Here is a 24,650-nt window from a genome sequence, read left to right on the forward strand (position 1 = left end):
CATAATACTGATCTTTTCGTAGACCAAAAAACAAAATTCCTCTCTGGTGGTAAGAGAGCAGCTCTATACGCAAGGTAGCAGTGGCAAGCGCGGGAGGGGGGGATGCATTCAAGGGCATTCATATTATATTTTATGTTATGCAGGATATACAAACTCTAAACTATACACTTCAAAAAGTTTGGGCTCATGCTCACTTTGATCCTCATGAAATGATTTTTCACAAAAAATAAATGTAAAGAACCCATATTCAAAGTAAAACCTCACCAATCTAATTTAATCGGGGAAAGGAGGTTAGTTTGAATTAATGGAGAATGTTAATTACAAAATGATTTATTATATTTAACTATAACCCAAATTCAAACTAGGCCAACACAGAGTTCAATTTGTCTCTTAAGTATGTTAGATATATAACCTCCCACCGTAATTCTATTTATACTTCTTTCCTTCAAAATATTTTCCTAAAAAGGGAAAAAATAACCCTTACTCCAATCTCCAGCAAAAGAGTCTTAAGTTCTAAATTTTGGGGTAAAATTTAAAAAGTTGTAGCATCCTATATAAACAAAGGAAGGGAAAGAAAATTTAAATATTTTGAGGACCCACTACTTGTCAGGCTCTACTTTTAATCTTATTCAAGCCACAAAAGCACAGACATGCTATATTATTTTGTATTATTAATTCCAATTTAAAAACGATTAAACTGATGCTCACAGAAACTAAGAAACTTGCCAAAAGTCACATAGCTAGAAAAGGGCAGAGCTAGCACTGAAACCCAGGTCTGCCTCACTCCAAGATCCATGCCCTTTCCACCATGCCTGCCAAGTTGTTTTGAGTAGAACAAAATCACCTGTTATTCCTCATGACAAAGTTCTATTCTGGGGATCTTCCATATCCAAAACTGGCTTCCATGAGACCAATCATGTGAGCACTTTGGGTTTAAGACTCTCCTTAATTACACAGTTCATCATCATGTAGAAATCCAACCAGAAGTCAATGCTAGGATTATAAAACATACTGTAGCTTTTAGAAATCTGACCTATTAATTAAAGAATAAACTCATTCTAAGGCACCTGCGTGGCTCAGTGAGTTAAGAGTCTGACTCTTGATTTTGGCTCAGGTCATGGTCTCAGGGTTCTGAGACTATCAGGCTCCATGCTCAGCACACAGTCTGCTTGGGATTCACCTTCTCCCTCTACCTCTGCTCCTCCCACTCCTCACATGCGTGCACTCTCGCTCACTCTCTCTCTCTCTCTCTAAAATAAATAAATAAAATCTAAAAAAAAAAGAATAAATTCATTTGTAAGTGACTTCATAAAATCAAATTAAGTCCAATAGGCTAAAGCCTAACAGGGAGGGAGGGGAAGTAGGGGATGGAGCATGAGAATCCAAAAAAATCTACTTGACCTGTTAATATTACCATAATATTATAAGGCTGGACTGTCAAGGTATTTCCAAAATACAATTATTCATTTGATAAATTGTTAAAATCAAATTCTTATCTACCAAAAAGTATGTAAAGATAATTCTGGAGAAAATTATTTAAAGTAAGACAAATGTCTACTACAAAGCTATTCAGTCAAATTAAGTCAAGGAAAAACATTCCACTTTCTAAGAAATACCATTTTGATCAACAGGGAAAAAAAAATCTAAATTTTTAATCTCAGATTTTCCTATAGCAAACAGTTCAACAAGTAATCCTTCTCCAAGTGACTCAAACACTATCTGGTACCTGGTACCAGATACCAAGTAACCAAGAATTTCTGAGAGCTTACCAAATTAACTGAGTAATCAACATAGTTTGAAAACTTACCAGAGCATTTTCTTTTATCTGTAGGTTATCTAAAGCCACATTACCTTTAAAAAAAATGAGGAAAAATATGAAGTTAAAACACCAACTAGTGTAACCTGTCATAATGCAGTACCAAACACTATGACATTATGCTAAGTGCTAAGAAGACAATAGGTAAGCAAAGCAAACTTCAAGAAATTAAGCAGCTACTAACACAAAGAGGTGCTATATATGTAAGCGATAGTGTATATGTGTGTATATATCTATACACACACACACACACACACACACACACACACACACACACACACACACACACACACACACATATATAGGTTAGCCCAATACAAAAGAAATTATAAAATACTTAAACTGGCTAACATTCAAGTAGACAATGAATAAGAATTTGGAGACTCTCAGACTAAAGAACTCTAGAACAAAAGAAAATATCTATCATTTTGAATGATTAAGCTAAAAACCTCAAAAAAAAAAAAACAGAGAAAGATGACTATTAGAACAGATCAATTATATTGCAACCCAGGATTCTCTCCTTAATTAAGGTATCAATGAACATTTTCTACAGGAATATAATGTTGGTCTTTCGAAACTCCAAACATGCTACCTTTCCAATGATTATTATTTATGGTTCTAAAGTTACTTTTTTTTAAAGTAAACTCTACACCCCAATGTGGGGCTCGAACTCATGACCCCAGGATCAAGAGTCACATGCTCTACCAACTGAGCCAGCCAGGTGCCCCTATGGTTCTAATGTTAACTAGTCCAATCCTTCTTAAATCTATTTAAAGCCATCATGATACTATTACATGACTCCAGTTTTAAACACTGTACTTATATTTGTTGATACATTATACTTAAATATTCTTGCTTACATAAAAACCTAACCAAAAGAAAAAGTTTCCATTTCACTTAAATTCTCTAAAGGTTAATAAAACTACCATTTCAATATTAAATGCAAGGATTGAGTTATTCAGTTATATATTTACGACGACACATTTATATTTTTAAAAATACTATACTTTCTATTCTATCCATAAATACTTTTCAATCAAGTAATTTTTCCCTCACAGTATTTTGGAATGAATTAAAAAGAATATTTAATTCTATTATGCCATTGTTAGGATGTACTTTTCCCCAGATCTCAGATTTTTTTCAAACAAAAAGCCCCTACTATGAGTTAGATGCTGAAAAGAGAAATGATAAGAACAACATCCCTGCTATTACAGAGCTTCCAGCCTAGCAAAGGAGACCAAATTTCTGAAATTTTGGAAATATTCTAGTGGCATTCCAGGAGACGAGTGCACAGATGCAAAGAAGGAGACACTTAACTGCCTACGGAGATCAAGAACTTCCCACCAAAGTGTAGGCTAGAAGGCCAAAGAAATATTTACCAGGTGGATAAGAAAAGAGGGCAAACACACGTGCGTGAGTAAAACACATTTTAGAAACAACATGTGGTTTAGTGTAGCTAAAGGGTGTGAGAAAAGGATAGGAGATAAAGTCAGAAAGGTTGGCAGGAGCCAGACTAACAGAGCTTTTAGCATGAAAAGTTCAGACTGGTCACAACACAGAGATGAAATACGTATAATAGGGATGACAAATAGAACCATTACTCTGCTCTTCTAAGAAATAACCACAGATCTGTCCAAACAATTTAGCTACAAGGATATTGCAGTACTTGTTATAAGGGCAGAAAGAATGAATAGAAAGAAAGGAGGGAGGGAGGGTGGAGGGAGGGAGAACCTAAAGAACTAAACGTCCAAGAAAAAGGCATAAATCATAATACATCTATAATGTAGAGCAAAAAATTAGATGTGGGAAAATATTCACAGAATATTAAGTTTTTTTAAAAAAGGGCAAAGAATGCCCAGATTGATCCAATCTGATATAATTTAAAGAGTATATATGCACACAAAGAAAACAACTGGAAGACTGACACCATAATGATCAGAGTGGTTATTTCCATATAATAAAGTTCATTTGCTATACATATATTTTAAATTTTCTAAAATATTGAAAGCTGCAAAAAATGAGAGGAGGTAAGAAGTCTCACAAAAGGGAAGAAAATACTATCAGCATTATAATAGGAAGAAATGGAAAGAATATAGGCGTCAAGCAGCTTCTACAATACACTAAAGAGAAAGGGGGGTCTGGGTGGCTCAGCCCATTAAGCATCTGACTCTGCTGCAAAAATGTTGAAAGCTGCAAAAAATGAGAGGAGGTAAGAAGTCTCACAAAAGGGAAGAAAATACTATCAGCATTATAATAGGAAGAAATGGAAAGAATATAGGCAGTCAAGCAGCTTCTACAATACACTAAAGAGAAAGGGGGGTCTGGGTGGCTCAGCCCATTAAGCATCTGACTCTTGATTTCTGCTCATGTCATGATCTCAGGGTCCTGAGATCAAGCCCATGTCACCAGGTGTCGCTCCATGTTGCCCAGGAGTCTGCTTAAGATTCTCCCTCCCTCTCCCTCTGCCCCTCTTCCTGCTCACGCATGCTCTTTCTCTATAAAAAAAAAAAAAGCAACCAAGAAAGAAAGGAGAAAGAAAGAAAGAAAGAAAGAAAGAAAGAAAGAAAGAAAGAAAGAAAGAAAGAAAGAAAGAAAGAAAGAAAGAAAATATATACTAAAGAGAAATTAAAACCTGAAATAGTAACTTCAGGGTCAAAGAGGCAGAGTCAGAGTAAGAAGTTATTTTACAGGTAGAACTGACAAGATGATATTACAGACCAAATGCAGGGATAATAAAAACAGCTGTGGAAAACAGACATGTGTTCTGGAATTGGAAAAAAAAATCCTTAACAAGTATTATGTGTAAAAATTACATAAAAAGGAAAAATATTCCTGGATTTAATTCCATCAGATGATGAATTACAAATAATTACAACTGGGAACTCGATTCAAGCCAAAAGAAGTGAACTGCACAAATGTCAGTACATATTTGAAGCAATCCAAATTAGTTTAACAAGATCTAAGGCCCATACAAGAGACTTGCAAACTTGCTCATGAATTTGGATTGCTCGACCCAGTGATCCTCACTCATGGGTCAAGTGTCACCAAGAGTGCTCATAAATAATCTGCATTAGATATGAAGTAATTTTTTAACGATTATTAAGACACTAACATAATGTGTGTAAAAATATGAATGCGCTTATAAAAAGTGGACTATTTCTAGCACAGTGGCACTTTGATTCTTTAACAAATAGATGGTATTTAAAGGTGAAATACTGAAAACTACCAATACGGCTAACAGATTTAAACAACTATACTTAGAAAGTCAGACAAAGAGATAATAGTGATTCCTGCTAACAGGATTAAGGATCTTTTTAATTAATATGTTTCAGTATTTTCTAGTTTTTATAAAAATTTTTATAAATTAAAAAAATTTTTTATAAAAAAATCAAATATTATGTTAAAATTATACAAATTTTAATAAGAACGGAAAACAAAACAAAGGTAAATTCTAATGTCAATAGAACCTCAACATATTTTATATACATTCCTCTTACATCTAATATCTACCTTACTTACAAGACACATTAAAAAAAAAATCTTATTTCTGCTTAGAGTCTAGCAAACAAATGCATACTTCCTCTCTGAAAAACGTGAAAGCTATCTAACAAACAGTAAATATAACAATGAACTAAGAATGACACATTCTATAAGTTATTTGCCCTGAAAGAGGAGCCACTAGCCCTAATACAAAGAAAAGGGGAGCAACAGCAGCATATTACAGATTAACACCAGGGTAAAAGTACATTCATTCAACCAGTAGCTAAGTACTTTATCTAGGTAAGGCACTGTGCTAACAGGTACTCTTCCACTAAACTGCATGCCTTTCTGTAGATATACATGCAGGAATTGAATGATCTATATCCTTAGAATACCAGAAATTGTTTATGTAAAAAATAATTTATAAGACTAAGAATAAAGCAGACCCCCTCCTAAATATCAACCATTTTATATTTAACTGAATACTAAGGAAAAAGGTAATATTTAATCTCTTGTTTCTAGTTCAAGATAACATAATAATTCCATATATAAGCAAATAACTTTATTGCTATAGCCAGATCACAGGACTAAGAACAGAGGCCACAGAAAGTTCCTGAAAATCCGGAGGAAGGGTAAATATTTCTGTCAAAACTTAAAAAAACAAACAAGAAAAAGAATGAATAATAACTGGAGATAGATAAACTAGATAAACTTAACACTGCCAGCAAGGAGGGTACTAAAGCCAATCCCACGATCTGGTGTCTCTAATCCCATGGAGAAGTTCCGTGGAGACCATGGTTATAGACAAGTAAGGAAGTTTATGAAGTGATTTCCTTTTATGATGGACCGAGAGGCCTAAAGGATGAGAGTAAGCAGTAAGTGCAGTCTGTTTCAGAAGAGGTTTCTCATTCTCACCTTGTGATTCTCAGTAATAAACTAGAAACATTTTGATGAGCATACATAGGGAGTCACACATAAAGTTTCAAAGTTAATCTTAAAAATTGATTTTTTTTCAAGAGAGAGAGCACACACACAAGCAAGGGGAGGGGCAGAGGGAGACGCAGAATCCCCAACCGAGCAGGGAGCAAGAAGCGGGACTCCATCCCAGGACCCCGGGATCATGACCAGAGTCGATTGCAGACGCCCAACCGACTGAGCCACCCAGGCGCCCCAAAGTTAATCTTAAAGGGTATTTTCAGAAGTACCTTAAAGGGTAAATCCTGGATCAAAATTTATCCAATAATCTTTACTAATGAACCAGAAGATGAAAATGATGGTAAATCCATTAAATTAGCAAATGACGCCAAAGTAAGCAGAGTTGGAGTCATCTCAAAAAAACACAATAGAAAAAGAAATGGTTGCTAAATTACAGAAAACAACCAAGTCAGTACATTTATGAATACGAATGAAATGGTACTGGCATAATATGGAACAAGCCTAAATCCAAGAATGGCTTCTAAAACACAATAGCCTACAAAATAAAGAAAGATAGTACTCATGTTAAATACCTCCAGTCAGAAATAATCTATCTGAACTTTCACAGAAGTTTAGCTATACCTTTCTCATGGTACATAACTATATAAATCCCCAACCTGATTATAAACTCCTTACTGATTCTCCTCATACTAGGTGCTCAATAAACACTGACATAACTGACTTAGAATGCATATTATACTGGAGTAGGATGACTACAATAAGATAAAATCATTCTATTTTAGAAAACACTCTCTGAGCTATAACCTTTCTTGATCCTCACCAGCCTTCTAATGAAGGAGACAGGACACAGACATCAAGCAAAAGAAACTCAGGCACAGGGGAGGCTAAATGACTGGCCTAAGGACACTATGTCAACCTAGTAAGTGGTAGAGCCAGGGCTCAAATTTACTGATGCCCAATGTTTTGCTCAGAACATCACACTGGCTCCAAAGAGCAGAGCAGTTTTACTTCTTGAAGATAATTCTGTCTCCCTTGTGGAGAAAAAAAATGCCATACATTGAGAGGCCTGTGTAGTTGGTGGATCCACTTTTGGTCTTTGCATTTTAAGAGTGTGAAAAAAATTCAAACCAAAAGGGAAACTAAAATCAGTAAAACTGACAAGGACAAAGCCAGTAAGTAAAGATAGAGTCAAGGTTTATGTTAGGAGGATTATCAGAAGAAAGACAGTGCCACAGTGGAAACCACAGACGCAGGGGATGATATCGCAAAATGACCATCTTCGTACTTTTCAAAAATCTATGTTTTTCCAAAAACAAAAGACAGAAATTCTTAAGTTATAACTACTCAGAACCATAAAGATCTTTAAACCTACTTCCCTCTCACTTTACATATGAAAAAAAAATGAAGCCTAAAGAGAGCAGGTGGTTTATCTAAGATCATAAAATTAATGTGTAGAGGAGCTAATAAAACCTATGTCTCCTGACTCCTGGTCAATGTTCTTAACGTAAAACAGAGATTAATTCAAAACTGTGTTTAAAAACAAAACAAAACAAAAAGCCCAACAAACAAAAATGCCATACCTTACTCCATGAAACTAGTTTTACATATTGTAAAATAAAAAAAGAATATGTAGTGCTATGTATTTGTTTTGGTTCCTTTATGTATTACAGACTCATTATTTATTTGAAAGTATATCAAAATATTGAGACATACTCATTCTCTAAAAAAGTGAGCTAAAGTAAATGACTGGTTTTTTAAAGAATAAATCAAATTATTTTAATAACCATTGCTTTAGTAAGGAATACTGAAGAAACTATTGTAGCAATTCATTTCAATTGAACCTTTCCATTCAACCCAAATTAACTAATTCAATTAACGCAGACTCCTTTTTCTTTTAAGTTTTATTTAAGTAATCCCTACACCTCACATGGCCCTTGAAATCTCAACCTCAAATCAAGAGTAACACAGGCTCCTCCACGGCTCCCTCCTCCAACTGAGCCAGGGAGGTGCCTCCCACAGACTCCCTTTAATAGTTCACAGAGACTTTGTCTTGGGAGACATCAGGAGAAGAAACAATTGACTCTTACTCTTTCCACTTCCCTATTGAAACAGGAAGTCTTGGCAAAGAAAGGTGGAAAGCTGCCCAATTACCAACGAACTTTCTCCCTTTCAGGAACATTTCGGGGATCTCATAATAGTGAGGAGTGTGGCAGAGCTTCCTAGCAAAATGGTTATCAAACCACCAACTTTAAGTTTTATTTCGGGAAAAGGGGTGGATTTTTAATTTATGATGCCTTTAAAAGTGTGGTAAGTAAGGTATTTTCAATTTAAGTTTTTAAGCATTGCTTTGATAATAACTGGGCCTAAAAATATATTACAATATTAAACTTGTTATTTCTTTTACATGCTATATAGGACAAGCTACTGACAAATGTGGCCTTCACTACACCAAGGGGGGCTGGGAGGAAAGGACTAAAATAATTCCTCTACAAGTTTAGAAATATCTAGACACCGCTATGTTTTATTTGTCAAGGTTAAAAAGAAGCAAAGAGGCCTGCTTTTTCTTGTATTTTCAAGCTACTCTACAGCTACCTGTTAAGACAATGTAAAATATTAGATGTGGATTTGCAAACATCAGTATGAGACTGGAACTTCATTTAACTTGTCACATTTCATGACTGTGACTCTTTGCTCACCATTCTGAGTGAAGAACGAAGAGGAAAGATGCAGTGATTACGATTTCCCATTATGAAAGAAGAGCAAGTGGCACCAAGACTTACCTAATGAAGGAGATCACTCTGCTCTGGCCTTATTCAAATCACAAAGGTTAAAAGCCAGAAGAAATGACCTTGTCTAACCCTCTCGTTTACAGATAAGAAACTAGCGGTCACTGGTCAATGACTCGCCAAAAGCCACATAACTAGGCAGTATCAAAGATGGAATTAGATCCCTCCTTCCTTATGCGGCTCTACTCCAACAGTATCTGGCAGCTGGTGGAAAAGTGTCAGGCTTGAGGTGAAGGACAGTAATCAGCACGGGCTCAGCCTGGTTTGCAGAGCTACAGACTCTGTAGGCACTCCACCTGGCTTCTACTCCTGATCGCTGTAGCCACTTCTTGCATCCAACACATCACAGCCTCTATGTATACTCTACCTGTCAAATGGAAGTGAGAATTCGGAATGAAGGATTCTCCTGCTGACTTTCCACAGTAAATTCCTTTGAAAAATCAAACTGACAAAGGTTCTACATCGCAACAATACTACTTAAACCAAGTTGCAAAAGAGATGGCCTTTCAACATACCTTTTCAGAAACATGTTACTCTTAAAACAATTATATCCTGGACACAGCTCAAATAGCTAAGGGCTGTACAATTTATCTTTAGGTACCAGTTTCTGAAGAACAAAAACCTTCCTACCTGCATAGGCAAGCAACATGCCCACCACACACTTTTCTGAGCCTTTGAAAACCTGACTTACAAACTAGCTGGCATATAAGTATATAAGTGTAACTATAAGTATTTTAAGTGTAAATTCAAATGCAAATGAGTTTTTTTCTTTTAAGAAGTTTGGAAAATAAGAAATGTTTAGATGTGTTGTGTTAGCGCTATACCAAACTGTCACACTACAGAATATGAAAACCCTAAGTTTGAAGCCTAGAAGAAACATACTCCTGAAAATAAAACAAAGCAGGCTGTTTTCCATAAACTCAGCTAGGTTTGGTTATCATCACTATTACTATCAGTATTAACAATTTAACAATCATAATTACAAAGGATTTTCACACCATTTAGTCACAAACACAGTGCTATTTCCCCATTTTACAGATAAGGAAACTAAGGCTTAAAGAATTAAAATGTTTTGCTATGGGTCCCACAGCTAGTAAATAATCAGGGCCTCATTTTCCTACAACAGCAAGACTTTTTTAAAAGATCATTCTGCTTAAATCACTGTTAAAAAACACAGGAATTGGGAACCCTGGTTGGCTTATTCGGTTAAGTGTCTGCCTTTGGCTCAGATCATGATCCCGGGGTCCTGGGATCGAGTCCTGAATCAGGCTCCTTGCTCAGTGGGAAGCCTGCTTCTCCCTCTGCCTGTCGCTCCCCCTGCTTGTGCTCTCTCTCTCTCTGACAAATAAATAAATAAAGTGTTAAAAAAACACACACACAAGAATTGTTTGGCATTTTAAAAAAATCTCTGAAAGAATAAAAACAGGGGTGCCTGGGTGGCTCAGTCAGTTAAGGATCTGCCTTGGGCTCAGGTCATGATCCCAGGGTCCTGGGATGGAGCCCCACATCGGGCTCCCTGCTCAGAGAGAGCCTGCTTCTCCTTCTCCCTCTGCTGCTTCCCCTGCTTGTGCTCTCTCTGTATCAAATAAATAAAATCTTTAAAAAAAATAAATTAAATAAAAAATGAAAGAATAAAAAGAGAAAAAAGAAAAGACAGCTTTTTTTTTTTTTGGCTTCTCCAATTTAAAGGCGATATCCATAGTACACTTCCTGTTTCTAGACTTTCAAATAAAATTTCCCCATCCTCTTTGTTCTACAACTTTTTGTCTATTGTGAATTTCACTGTGTATGTCTATGTATGTATGAATATATGCACACCACAATCCTTTTCAAATTGTTTACACAATATTTTGACTTTTAAAACTACTTCCTGATATCATTTTCCATTTTTACCAACATGATACCTTTCAATCACTTAAGACATGTTTCTCTTAAATTGTAAGTTTCATGAGGCATATACATCCTCTAAGTCCTTTTTCATTTCTTACTATAACATGTTCAGCACCCAGAAGTTCTCTTAAAAATGCAGAAGACAATCTCAATATTCTCCTTAGAATAGAGTTTCTCAACAAACATTTTCAGCTGGATAATTCTTTGTTGTGGGGGGCTGTCCTGTGCATTGCAGGATGTAGCAGTATGCCCAAGTTCTACCCATTAGATCCCAGTAGCACACCTCTACTACTCAGTGTGACAACCAAAAATGTCTCAGACATTGCCAAATACTCCTTTGGGGCAAAGTCATTTCCAGTCGAAAACCAATGCTTTAGCCTAGTCAAATATTCCAGTTAAGAAGTATCAATTTAGTTTTCCATTTGTTTCTAAAAAATAGTAAGATCAGCCCTGTGAAATTTTTACAGGTTGAATTTTTTTCTCAGGGTGTGAAAAAAATTTTTTTAAAGATTTTATTTATTTGTCAGAGAGAGAGAGAGAGTGAGTGCACAAGCAGGGGAAGTGGCAGGCAGAGAGAGAGAGAGAGAGAGAGAGAGAGAGAAGCAGGCTCCCCGCTGAGCAAGGAGCCTGCTGTGTCCTGGGATCATGACCTGAGCCCAAGGCAGAGGCTTAACCAACTGAACTACCCAGGCATCCCAGGATGTGAAAATTTAACAACCAAAAAAAATGGAAACAGCCAAACTCTATGACACATAAACCTTATTTACTAAAACAAATAGTTTTCAAATAAGAATATATAAAATTTTCAATTCTTTATAAAATCTGTCAATATCATGGATGTCATAAATATCAGCTATTTCATTAATATACCCACTTTTTTACCATAAAAAGTTAAAGATACATTTCTTCAGGAATATTTTCAGAAAAGAAAAATAGTTCACATATCTTGCCTTTCTTTTTTAATGGGAGAATCCGTGTCATAAAGATAATATATTGAATAATATCTACAGAACCTTCCTTTATAACCACCACCAAAAAAAAAGGTGGCAAAACTTCATAGAAGCAGAGAGGTGGGCTGATAAAGCTGAGGGAATCCCAGATGAGACTTCTAATGGATACAGTTCCTGAAAGAAAGGAGTTTATTTTCCAAGGCCTATTATAAAATTGATGTTTGCCACTGGCAGCATACCTCATTCTAAAAGAAAGAAAATGAGATGAAAAAAAATAAAGTTTCTTTTCCTACAGTCCACCAAAAAAGAGAGGAATAAATGACATAATATTGTGGCATTTTAATTTCAGATGTGAAAAGTTCAAAATCCCCAGACAGCATACTTTACAATTTCATAGTAAAAACACCTCCAACTAAAATCACAGAGTACTGGCACTGGAAGGACCTTCAGATGGTACCTATTCCAACTCCCAATTTTAAAGAAAAAGGAAAGTAAGATTTGGTAGAGAAGAAATCTTTGAATATATCCATAAACTTCCTTTAAAAAAAAATCTGACATAAATAGGGCACAGTGTTTTAACTTGGTAGGTGATTCTGAGTAGTGACTGTGTAGGAATATTATATTATTGCTATGATTTTTTTTTCTTTTAAAGTTTAAATCAAGATGAAGAAACTAACAAGGAGGAAGGTCAGTGGTTTGTCCAACACAACAACCTAGAACCCACGTTTCCTAAATCCTACCCCAGTGCTTTTTCAGATTTCAAACAATGTTTACAGACTAGAGGGGCGCCTGGGTGGCTCAGTCGGTTAAGTGGCTGCCTTTGGATCAGGTCAGGATCCCGGATTCCCAGGATCTAGCCACGCATGGGGCTCCTTGCTCAGCGCAGAGCCTGCTTCTCCCTCTGCCCCTCACCCTGCTTGTGCTCTCTATCTCAAATAAATAAAAATCTTAAAAAATGTTTACAGACTAGAAGGAATAATTTGTATTCAACAGTATTCTGAAGAAAGAGCTGACTCCTGCAGAAGGTACTGGATTTTTAATTCCTTAAATGTCTCCTCCTTTACTTCCCTTTCTCTTGCATTCTATTAGCGTTGGAGGAGGGCATGTAAACAAAGGATGTGGTGTTGGGCAAAACAGAACCAATCAAATGATCAGCAACCTATTCAAAAAGGCTCCTCCCCAACCAGGGCAGTACTCCTGGTTCTGTGACAACATTGCTCAATATAAATATGTGGTTCACATATGTAATTATAAATTTCAGGAACCAAGTTTTTTTAAAAAAGGAAAAAGAAACGAGGGAATGAATGTTAATAATTATACTGTACTTAACCCAATATAATCAAGTATTATTTCAAGATATAATCAACATAAAAGACTGAGATATTATACTCTTTCTCCCACTATTTTCAAAACTCCACGTTATTTTAGACTCAACAGCAAGTCTCAATTCGCTCTAACTACATTTCGAGTGCCTAATAGGCGCAGGGGCTGGTGGCTACCCTATCCGACAGCGCTTTGCACAGGTCTATAATCGCTGACTAAATTAAAAGCAGTTCCATCCACTTGGGTAGTTCTTTGGATTTCTTTCCAAAGCTAACAAAATTCCCAAAAGTCTTTTGTAGAGTGAAATGGTATCCCCAAGATCCCCAAAGCTTAATACGCATAATCAGTGCAAATAATCAATCTTTCTGAACTGTGTGTAAGCATACTACTTGCTGCCTACTTCTACACACTCAAGGTTGAGGACAGAAACGTTTGTGTTTTGGGCATGCACCTAATTAATGATGCCTGTTGTGGTTTGAATTATTTTTTTCTATCATCCAAAACAAAACTGAAAGTCATCTTCTTACTGAGGTGAGGTAAATGTTAAGAAATCGTTTTCTCAAAAGGTGAAAGTATTGTAAGAAGCCGTACTAAACAGGCCTTTAGTAGTGATATCCCAGGGCCAACAGATCCCTTCCCAAATCCTCCAATTCTAGAGAAGGAAGCCAGTTCCTGCTCGCCATAAAATGCCAAGAGAAGGGAACTGCGAAATCCCATTTCCTTTTTCTTCTTCCTTGGTGCCACTTTATTAGGCGTGTGTGATCACGCAGCCACCCCCCCTCCCCCCGCACGCGGTGCAGGAGGAGAAAGCTTTTTTAAATGCTGTGGAGCGAACGGGGCCAGACTGAGGGCAGCGAGAGGACCCTCCATGGAGGGCAGGGAGGGACAGAGCAGGGAGTCCGCCTCCGGGACGGGAAAGGTGGGAACTCAAAAAGCGCGAGCGCGACCCTGCTGCATCTCCCCACCCTGGGCGGGTACCCGGGGACCCCGTGGCGGCGGAGGCGGGCACAGGCCTGCCGGCACCCCGCACCTGCCGCCCGGCGAGGGAGCCCAGCTAAGGGCCCCCTCCCCGGAGGCGGAGTCTCGAGCGGCGGAGGGAGCCGGGCCCGGGCGGGAAGAGCCCGTGGCGTAGGCCCCTCCGCCAGCGCGGGCAGTCCGCCGGCCGCGCCCTCTCGCTTACCGCCCCAGATCCCCAGCTTCAGCTGGGACTTGTTCAGGTTCTCCACATAGTCCCCCAGGAAGCGGTTCAGGAGGTCCGCGACCACCGACTCCAGCACCATGGTGGGACTGAGGCGCCGGGAGAGGGAGGAGTCGAAACCGCTGGGCGCAGCTGAGGGCGGCGATCCGCGCCGCGAATGACAGCCCCGCAGGCGCCGGCCCGCCCCCGCGCCGCGCGCGTGGCCTGGGATGTGCGCAGGCGCGCCGCCGCCGCCACCGCCGCCGCCCTCGCCCCCGCCCCCGCCCCGGCCAATCTCCGCATGCGGCGGCTGTGCAGCAAGCTCGCCTTCCCTCGACGTCTGCGGCCCCAGCCACCCGAGAGCGGGCGGAGGAACGACGGGGAGCCGCGCCCGAGGCACCAAACGGAAAAGGAAGGGCAGGAGTTACTGAGCACAGTGACATCCATGTGGCCGCTCTGTTTGCCTGTCGTCGCCTCCTGTCGACCTTGGGTCCTCAGAGCTCATCGTCCAGGGCAAAAGTGGCTCCCCAGCGCCTCGCCTTGCCCCGCGCGGACCCGACCCGACCGGTCCGGAGCCTCCCAGGCCCCAAGTCCATCCTCAGCACCTCGCAGGCAACTACCCTTTCAACCGTGGGTCAGGTGGGAAAAAGGAGACCCTGCACCCTTGTCCTGCTACATTAACCCCGCCGGCGGCAACATCTTCAGTTTCTTTTTGCTTCTTGAAAATTTTAATTATTTAAAAGTGAGAGGGAACAGAACGGTATCATAGGATGAAAAGATAAAATGGCAACGGAATGTGCATTTGGTTCTTACCCTTCTCCTGTGCTTGATTCACTTTTAGTTTGCTCAGGAGGCATTTCTTAGTTACTTACCTCATTAAGGAAATGAAGAACAAACGTAGTACTTCCTTTATTTTAAGCATGGGTTAGCTGTTATTTATATGTCACTTTCTTCCATACTATCATTGAACTGCTCTGGTGTGGCAAGACATTGAAAAGTGGGGCTTTTATAGTGCAAGAACTCTCTACCTTAATAAAATTTAGCCACCCATTAACCAATTCTCTTTAGAGAACTGGACTTTTTTTCTAAAATATATTTTAGGAAGCTGTTGAGATACAGTGTACAGAAATAAACCTAAGAAATGCAAAGATTATTTGTAGTCAGACGCATTTATTAACTGCTTTGTTACATTACGTATAATGTCTGAAAAACTGAAATGCTCCTAAACAACTGCTCTCAACCAAATATTTGTGTCCCCCCCAAAATTCATATGTTGAAACACTAATCCTCAATGTGTTGTTATTGGGAAATGGGGCCCTAAGGTGGTACTTAGGTAATTAGGTAATTAAGCAAAGTCCTCATGAATGGAACTAGTACCCTTTTAAAAAAGAACCCCCCTCGCCTCCCAAAATAGACCCCAGAGAGCTCCCTCACTGCTTTTGCCATGTGAGAACACAGCAAGAAGACAGCCATCTGTGAACCAGGAGGTGGGTCCTCACCAGATTCTGAATTGCCTGGCACCTTGATATTGGACTCCCAATCTTCAGAATTGTGAGGAATAAATTTTCATTGTTTTTAAACCACACGGTCTATGGCATTTTGTTATAGCAGTCTGAATGGACTAAGACAGTATCAAAAAGAAAAATCATTTCTTAAATTCAAAATCCACTGGAGAAGAAAAAAAAAAGTCGAAATGTCTGCAGTTGGTGTTATGTAAAATGGACGTAAAAGAAAAACCAATACTAATCAGTACTATCGCTATCCACCTCCATCCTCCACTCCTACGCACAGGAAATAAATCCTTAACCATTTGTTTTTCCTTGCTCCGTCACCCTGACAAAATACCTAGCAGGCACTTTGCACTTCTTTCCTTCACCATCTGCGACCTGGGATCGAGCCCGGCCCCGCATCGGGCTCCCTGCTGGGCGGGAAGCCTGCTTCTCCCTCTCCCACGCCCCCTGCTTGTGTTCCCTCTCTCGCTGTGTCTCTGTCAAATAAATAAAATCTAAATAAATAAATAATAAATAAATAAAGCCAAGCCTGTCTATTCCACTTTTGACATTTCCTAAATTCTTACGTCTCACCTGGAGCACACAATCACCTTCTAACTGGCCTCCAGTTTTTCCCTTCTCCATCCATCTGCATGCTGCCATGGGAGCTAGTTTCTAAAGCACAGGCGAACTCAAGTTGGTCACCTGTTCAAAAACACCCAGTAACTTTCCAGGGTTCTGAACGCCCTCCTCGGTCTGCCCCCAAGGTGTTCCTAGTCCAGCCATCCTCCTCCAATAATTCCTTTCCCCTTGTACACTCACACCAACTGTGCACTGAAGGGAAAGAAAAAATATATATATACATAATGATCTGGTTGGGATAGGCATGCACCATAAAACAGTTAAGCAAACAATGCAAGCATGTGTGAACAGTGCAAGATCAGATGGAATATGCCATAGGCAGAATAGCATGGTCAAGCAAATGAAACAGAAGGCATCATCTGCTGGGAGAAGTGGACAATACTAACCCTTGTATAATAATAATTCCTTGCACTTCTCTGGTACTTTACACTTTTGAAAGAATAATGTATGTGCTTTTTATATGCATTATTCCATTTTATTAATATTCAGTTATAACTCATGAGCTATCATACCATTATTATGCCAAGGTATGCATTTTCATGTAATCCTCACAAAAAAATCTGTGAGATAAGTCATGCAGGTAGTAATACTGTCCCATTTTACAGAAAAATAAGTCAGGAATATTAAGCAATTTACCCAAAATTACACAGAAGGCATTAATTTCCTCTAGTTCCTTGAACATTGCCACCTTTTTCTCTTTCAATAATTGTAGTTATTAAATCACTGCTAAGCTGGTAGTAATTCTCAGAGATCTTACTTTGGAAGGTTAATCAAAGAACAGAAAATCTCAGGATGCAAAATTCAGCTTAATATTGGCAGTATAAATAATGCTATTACCACATAGTAGAAAAAGCTTATAAATTTTAATATTTTCCTTTTTAAATGTGTTTTGAGGGTTTGATAAGGTGCATACAGTAATGCTGCAAATCCTGCATACTTCTTGAAGAAATCAGATATTTACAGTCCTAATCCAAAACAAACTAATGTAAAGAAACACCATTAACACTCTGATGTATAGCACTATACCCAAAGGAATTTGGATAGGAAAGTGAACATTGTAGTAATTATAGTTCTTACATTCAATCTGGCTTAAGAATAATGCGACAACAAAGGCAATTGCAAAAGTAAATTGCAATGTGGGACTGAGCAATAAAAACAGGTGAGCAAAATATAATTTCTGTTTTAAAAACAAAAGTCAAAATTAGGAACACTTACTAAAAATTAACAACTCTTGGGGCACCTGAGTGGCTCAGTCAGTTAAGTGTCTAACTCTTGATTTCAGCTCAGGTCATGATCTCAGGGTGGTGAGATTGAGCCTCATATCAGGCTCTGTGCTGTGGCGGAGTCTGTTTAAGTTTCTCTCTCTCTCTCTCTCCCTCTCTCTCTCTGTCCCTCCCCCCAACTCGCACGTGTGTGCTTGCTTGCTCTCTCTCTCTCTCTCAAAAAAAAAAAAAAAAAAATTAACAACTCTTGCTTAAAAACTGAAAAATAAGAAATTCTAACTTTGCACTACCTCACATCCACATGCCATTTTCTTACGTTTTGTTAAGAAAAGCAAAAGGCATTTGGGGGGAAAAGAAAGAAATGGAGGAGAAAGCTAGAGAATAATCATAACACCATGGACCGTCAGAAAAGTTAGGAAGATTAGCTGGCCGAAAGCACTGGATCGGATTGTAGAATTTGAGAGCCAGAGGAAAACAAATCTGGCTAATCCAACCCCCCTCATTTGACAGGTGGAAACAGTGAGCATGAAAGAGAATTAAGGGACTTGCTAATGTTCCACAACAAGTTAGTGACTGTCAGAGCTAAAACTCAACGTCCTGACTCCCTGGTCTGTGTTTTTTCCATTGCTCCATACTCTACTTCCTTGAATGAGAAAGATGGATAATCCAGAACACTGGTGTTTTTTACCTGGTTATAAACTCTCTTTTTCTTGCTTTCTGTGACACCCAACCTCCAAGTCATTATTTTTTTAAGTCTACTTTATATTGTTCAGTTTCCTCCTACTGCCAGAACACCTCTGGCCTGGATGGTATGTGATCTATTCATGCTTATTTCACCAAATTATTTTAGAGCTCCATTACTGGATGTTCCCATGGTTCCAGCTGTGAGCCCTAAAGGGCCACAGCCTTCCTCTGAGTAGATCTGTGTGTTCCAGGCGTAGGGCTTGACCCAGTTACACCATCCTCCTAAGAGCTCCATGGCTCATGCTTCTGAGGTAAGGAAAACTTAAGGCTTAATGCGGCCTCAGGGGACCAGCCATTCAAAGACAGGCCTGCTGTTTTCAAGAAACCTTACACAGGAAATGCTTCTAAAGTGTCACTGAAGAAGGTGAATTGTTAATAAAAACAAAGCAAATCTGCCTTGCTTAGCCACAAATAAAAATGTTTTTAGAGGACTTCATGTGTGAATCAGCTAATCCCTGACTAAGCAAACCTGTATAATAATAACAGCTAATAGTTCACCAGCACTTACTGTGTGCCAGACATTTCATGTATTTTTAACACAATAGTCTTGTGTGATAGAAATTATTACCCTCATTTTACAACTTAGACTCAAAGAGGTTAATTAACTTGCCCACAGTCCCATAGCTAAAATGTTGCATAAAAAAGATTCAACCTAGGACAGATTTACTCCAAAGTCTGTTATTTCTTCACCCGTAAATCATTTCTCATGCTCTGGTGCTTTCTTCCTTTCTCCCACCACAACATAGCTTTGCTTAACAACTTCTCAGATTGTGAGCCTCACCATTTTAACCAAGGTCTCTCTAGGCTCTCACTTGCAGAGCTAACAGCCTCTTGTCTCCTGACAAAAGGTGAGTCAAAACACCTGCACATCACCCTCAAGTATATAATTCAGCAATCATTCTCCCATAGATTTAGCACCGCCCCAAGAATTTTGGCCAGGCATGGAGATGATATAAAGACAAAGAAATAGCTAGTCAAGGGCATGGCAAGCCCAGGGACCTGTCAACCCTGCCTCCCTACCAAGACTAAGTATATATAAATCCTGTTCAATAGTTCCTTCTCCTCCTGCCTCTGCTAGACAGAATTCAAATAGTGCATCCTCATCATTGCTCCTCTGATGGATGAATATAGCTGATGTGATCTTGCACAGCCTGGATCCACATGCCTAACATGGTGGCTGAAACCCAGGAAGCAGTCAGTAAATACTGCTTTGAATGAATAAATGAACTAATGAGCATTTGTTCTCTTCTATAATAACAACAAATATCATATCAGACATTGTGTATATTAGGCTGTGTATGCTAAACTCTTTATTTGCATCATCTTATTATATATTTATGACAACCCTATAGGTACATACTATTATTATCAAAAGGGGTGAGGGAGCTCTCCTGGGTCTCTTTTATACCATCATTAATTTAATTACCTCTCAAAGGTCCCAACTACTATTGTACATCTGATACAGTGGCTTAGAAAGGTTTAGTAACCTGCTCATGTCACATAGTAAGGAGCCATTCTACAATCAAAACCAGATCTGAGGGTCAGCTGGGTGGCTCAGTTGGTTAAGCGTCTGCCTTCGGCTCAGGTCATGATCCCAGAGTCCTGGGATTGAGCCCCGCGTCAGGCTCCCTGCTCAGCGGGGAGCCTGCTTCTCCCTCTCCTCCCCACTCATACTCTCTGTCATTATTTCTGTCTCTCTCTCTCAAATAAATAGAATTTTAAAAAAAAAACACCAGATCTGATTTCAGACCCAGTTTTCTTAACCACAGCACTCAACAGCGTCTCTTCTATTTTTATTATCATTAATAATAATCACTACTTCTGTGTATTTAGCACTTACCATGTTCCAGGCACAATGCTAAGTATTTTACATTATTAGATTCATTTAATTCCCAAAGCAACTCAATTATGACCACTAATGTGTATTATTTCCTCCATTTCCCATCACTGTGAACATGGGAAGTTACTAGGAATAATCATAATTTGCAAGTTTATGTGACAATTCTAGAGACTCTTATGTAAATCATCAAGCACAGTGCCTCTGTATGTATACCCTGAAAGCAAAATGCACATGCCCCATCCTAAAACCACCTTTGGATAAATGATTCACTGAACATTAGTTTGTTTAATTACTAAACGTTATTTGGAGAAGCAATTAACTTACAAGGCAGTATTTTAAGCAGAAATAGCATACACTCAAATTCTCAACAAAATGCCTCAGATCTCTTTTAACCTGAGCTAGCTGGAACCAGTTCTCTTACAGAATGAACATGGGTCAGTTTTCAAAAGGAAGAAAAACCGGTGTTCCAGGTGGGTACAGCCTGGAAAGGCCAGAGGTTATCCGGGTGCCTTCAACGGATGGTTCCAACAGCACAGTTGTATGCAGGAGTGTATTTTCCCAATCAAAAATCAGCACACGTGGCTTAAGAAGTGGGTTGTGATTTCTTTTAAGGTATGAGATACACACAATCCGATACGTAATTTTAAGTGTATGCTAACTGATTTTTTAGCATATGGAAACACCTCTGTAACCCCACCCAGATCAAGATACGGAATATTTTCAGCATTCCATAAGGTTCCTGTACCGAGTAACTTATAATCAACAAAGAAAATACATTTAACATCAGGACTGAAAACCAGAAAGCAGGTAAGAAACTTCAAAGGCTGGCTTTTAGGGGACAGGGACGGTCTTAAGTAAGAATAAGACAAACCCAACTTTTTAATCTTCTTTTAGTGGTGGGCTTAAGAGTTCTTCCGTGGATTCACACTCATACGTGCGGCGATCCCCCCAACGACTCTCGATATAGTTGAGATTTAACCCTTTTTCGCACGTGAGAATATAGAAATTTGTTTAGGATTTCTGAGAATAACAGACCCACCACACGCAAGGGAGAGAAGGAACTGGATGTTTCGAATTTGCGCAGTCGACCTAGCCACGTGGCAGAGCGGAAGGCCTGGCGTCAGGTTACCAAGCAGCGCCTCTCGAGCCCGCCCATTGGCCAGCTGTCGGGGCCCCAGGTATAAAGGCTCAGGCCGGCTGTCCTTGAACAGCGGTGCTGAATCCCGCCGCGCGCGCTTTGAACTCCCCAGAAGCTGCGCGCCTCCCTGGCACGGTGCCTCACGCAGAACCGTGCAGACACCCATCTGACACCGGACCCCAGGTACGCTAGGAGGGATTCACATCCTTGTTTAACTCGTCTGGGGGCAAACCGTGAGTCCTAGAGGGGATAATTATTATTTTAATTCTCGCCGAGGACTAGAGTGCAATAATCCAAGGATTCGGGAAACGATTGCACAAGCAAAGCGCCTCTTGGCATTGAGGACGGCACGACCAAAGTTAAAGGCCAACGTTGTGAGAATCTCCGCCTTAAGCCAGCGGAGGACCGAGATTAAATCAACAAGCCCCGAACTGTACAGGACTACTAGAGACAAGAGAAGAACGATTGTTCTTCAATCCCTGAAACATAGCTTGCAATAGCAGCGTGAAGGGCAGCTTGCACTGTCCAGGGGAGGAAGGAGAAAGCGCCCCTCAAGTAGAAGAAAAGACACGGGAATTGCTACGCCTTGCAGAGCTCCCTCTGGTGACTGGTGTACCCTTGCAAAGTGCAAGCCCAGCAGCACCAGCAGAGGGTCACTCGCATCCGGCACCCGCCGCCTTATGTGGTGCCTGGAGAGGCTCCGCTTGGGTCCCGAGCGCCTCCTGAGGAGCAGGAACGGGATTCTTCAGGGTCGGGGCCGCCGAGTCCCGGCCCTCATGCCCGCCGCGTGGGAAAACGTGCTCACCCCGGACCGCATCCCCGAGTTCTGCATCCCCCCGCGACTAGCGCCCTGCACGGCCCTGGCTGCACTCCGGGTTTCCTGGCTCGAAGCGGCAGAAATAGACGACGCCGCCGGGCACACGGACTGGGACCCGCGCTCGCAGGCCGCGCTCTCGCTGCCGCACCTGCCGCGCGCGCGCACCGCCTACGGCTTCTGCGCGCTGCTCGAGAGCCCGCACACTCGCCGCAAGGAGTCGCTCTTCCTCGGGGGCCCCGGGGCCGCCCCGCTCCTGCCCCCGGGCGCAGCCCCTGCCCCCGCCCCCGCGCTCCCCGCCGGCCCCCGCCCGATCCCCGACGCGCCCGCCCCGCCGCCCGGCGCCCACCGCCTCCTGCGCGCCCCCGAAGGACTGCTGAGCCGCGCGCTGCGGGCCCGCAGGAGCCGCGGCCTGGCGCGCGCCCGTTGCGCGTCCAGTCGGGACGAGGACGAGCAGCGCGGCGCCGGCTCGCGGTCCCCGGCCCGGGCCCCTTCCGCGTCCCCGCCGCCGCCGCCTGCCTCCGACCCGGGGCCCGAGTGCCTGGAGGCCGAGGGCACCGTGGCCCTGGGCGGCGCCGGGGGGGCCCTGCGCCTGGCCGCCCAGTACAGTCGGGCCAGCGGGCGGCTCCGCGTCCGGCTGCTGGGCGCCCAGGGCCTGGCCGCGGGAACGGCCGAGCCCCGCGCCGTCGGCTGCCGCGTCAGCTTCGTCCTGCGGCCGCCGGGCAAGACGCGGCCGCAGCGCAGCGCCGTGGTGCGGCCGAGCCGCAAGGCCGCCTTCGACCAGGACGTGTGCCTGGACGGGCTCTCGGAGGACCAGGTGCGCCGCCTGGCCGTGCGCGTCAAGGCGGAGAAGCGGGGCCGCGGCCGGGAGCGGGGCCGCCTGCTGGGCCAGGGCGAGCTGCTGCTGGGCTCCCTGCTGCTCCCCTGAGGGCGCCCGGGCCTCGGGCCGTCTGTCCCCTCGGGGCGCTCTCCGCCCGCTGGGAACTCGGACACGGACAGCCTCTCCGTACAAAATAAATGCTATTTATTTATTCTTCTACCCATGACTTTGTTCAGTTCAATACTGGCACATATGTTGCTAGATTAATTATCACAATAAAGGACGTAATATTTTGTGTAATACCTTCAAAATGCGTTTCAGAAAATGGTATGGTGTTCTGCAGTAGTGGTTCCCAGCATAGACAATTGCACTTCATGTTCCTCACAGCCCCTATTGGGAGATAATGGATCACAGGAAGTGTTAAAACTAGAGGGTGTCCTGGTGATCTATTTGCCTCAACCTCCTCATATTGAAGTTTGTTTATTCCACAACATCCACTGAGACCATCTTAGAGCGGGTATTACCTTTGAAGCATTGTTTAAGACCCCAGGTGAGAAAATGAGGCCAAGAGAGGTGAAGTAACTTGTTCAAGGTCAACAGTGAATTATTAATAGAAACTCAAACCTGATACTTTTAGTTACATCTTGCTGGAAAAGCACTGGAAAAATTGAAGCCATTTTAATATTCTAAGTTAAAATAATAACAGTTTTACATGTATTAACTAGTTTAATTTTTTAAACAAACCTGAAAGACAGGCACAGTTGTCCTCATTTTAGGGCTGAGGATACTGAGGCACAGAATATAGAGCAGAGTCAGGCTTTGCATGTAAGCAACCAGTATTTTACTCGTTACATTCTAGAAATAATACCAAGCTTCGGTTCATCTCATTACTGTTGTGGGATGGCAACTTATATATGAAACTGTTTATTTCTGAGTTGGGGGTCTCTTCACATCCTCACACCCTAGTGGAAAAGCAAATTGGCTCAAATGAGTAACTTACTATCTCACGCTAATGTCTAAGGTTCCGAGAAGATGCTAACTAGTCTCAGAGTCATAGAAAAAAAGGGTGCTAGCCTAATTGGCCCCAGCTGAGCTAATGTGCAAGGGCAGGGAGTCTAGAACATAATTATAATATTGTTCTACCTCTGGCTTCTGATAGTGATAATAAGTGTATTATGTTTTAAGAGATGATTTTCCTTCCTTGGTCACATTCACTGCCAAATAAGCATATTTCTCCCTTTCTTATGCATATAGGAGGAAAATGTGTCCTTAAATGAGGGTTGAAAATATTTGAATATGTGGTGTGGTGTGGTATTAAATACGACTACATTAGCAGTCTGGATTCAGAAACCTTTTCTGCTTTCACTAAACCGTTAGAGTTTTATCCACTGGTGCTCATGAAAAAATGCTGTTTAGAACAGGGTTTCAGTATTAGTCACAACTCAGGCATAAGCTGAAAATGGGTTATTGTGTGGGTGCTTACAATGACCAGCATTGAACAAATGTGAAGAATAACTGTGAATTCACTGTCAAAATCAGCCACATCCAGAAGCTCCATGTGGTTGACCAAGTGAATGGTGA

At 41.2% G+C, this 24,650-nt stretch overlaps 2 protein-coding genes across 6 annotated transcripts in view; one reads left to right on the top strand and one right to left on the bottom strand.

Annotated features, from left to right (window-relative positions):
- The window catches only part of VPS13C (vacuolar protein sorting 13 homolog C), a 182,293-nt gene extending 167,776 nt beyond the window's left edge, over positions 1-14,517 (bottom strand). For 2 of the 5 annotated variants that reach the window (XR_003516050.1, XM_027572705.1), the window contains exons 1-2: positions 14,362-14,515; positions 1,808-1,851 (exon numbers count right to left, since the gene is read on the bottom strand). Coding sequence is in view for 4 of the 5 variants with exons in the window: in XM_027572705.1 (XP_027428506.1) it covers positions 1,808-1,851; positions 14,362-14,461 (144 nt within the window). In the remaining variant the exon portion in view is untranslated. Of the gene's footprint in view, positions 1-1,807; positions 1,852-14,361 lie in introns of all 5 variants that reach the window. The other 3 variants (XM_027572704.2, XM_027572703.2, XM_027572706.1) reach the window with 2 other exon arrangements.
- Positions 14,518-21,512: 6,995 nt separating this feature from the next.
- On the top strand, positions 21,513-23,922 carry C2CD4A (C2 calcium dependent domain containing 4A). The gene is made up of 2 exons (XM_027571328.2): positions 21,513-21,618; positions 21,718-23,922. The coding sequence occupies exon 2, from the start codon at positions 22,116-22,118 to the stop codon at positions 23,175-23,177; it is 1,062 nt and encodes a 353-aa protein (XP_027427129.2). The 5' UTR covers positions 21,513-21,618; positions 21,718-22,115; the 3' UTR covers positions 23,178-23,922.
- Positions 23,923-24,650: the final 728 nt, after the last annotated feature.

This window comes from Zalophus californianus, chromosome 6 (assembly GCF_009762305.2).
Source record: "Zalophus californianus isolate mZalCal1 chromosome 6, mZalCal1.pri.v2, whole genome shotgun sequence".
NCBI lineage: Eukaryota > Metazoa > Chordata > Mammalia > Carnivora > Otariidae > Zalophus > Zalophus californianus.

What these genes read in the sequence shown, in the direction of transcription:
- C2CD4A (XM_027571328.2), top strand. Translation starts at nt 22,116, where the DNA reads ATGTGGTGCCTGGAGAGGCTCCGCTTGGGTCCCGAGCGCCTCCTGAGG.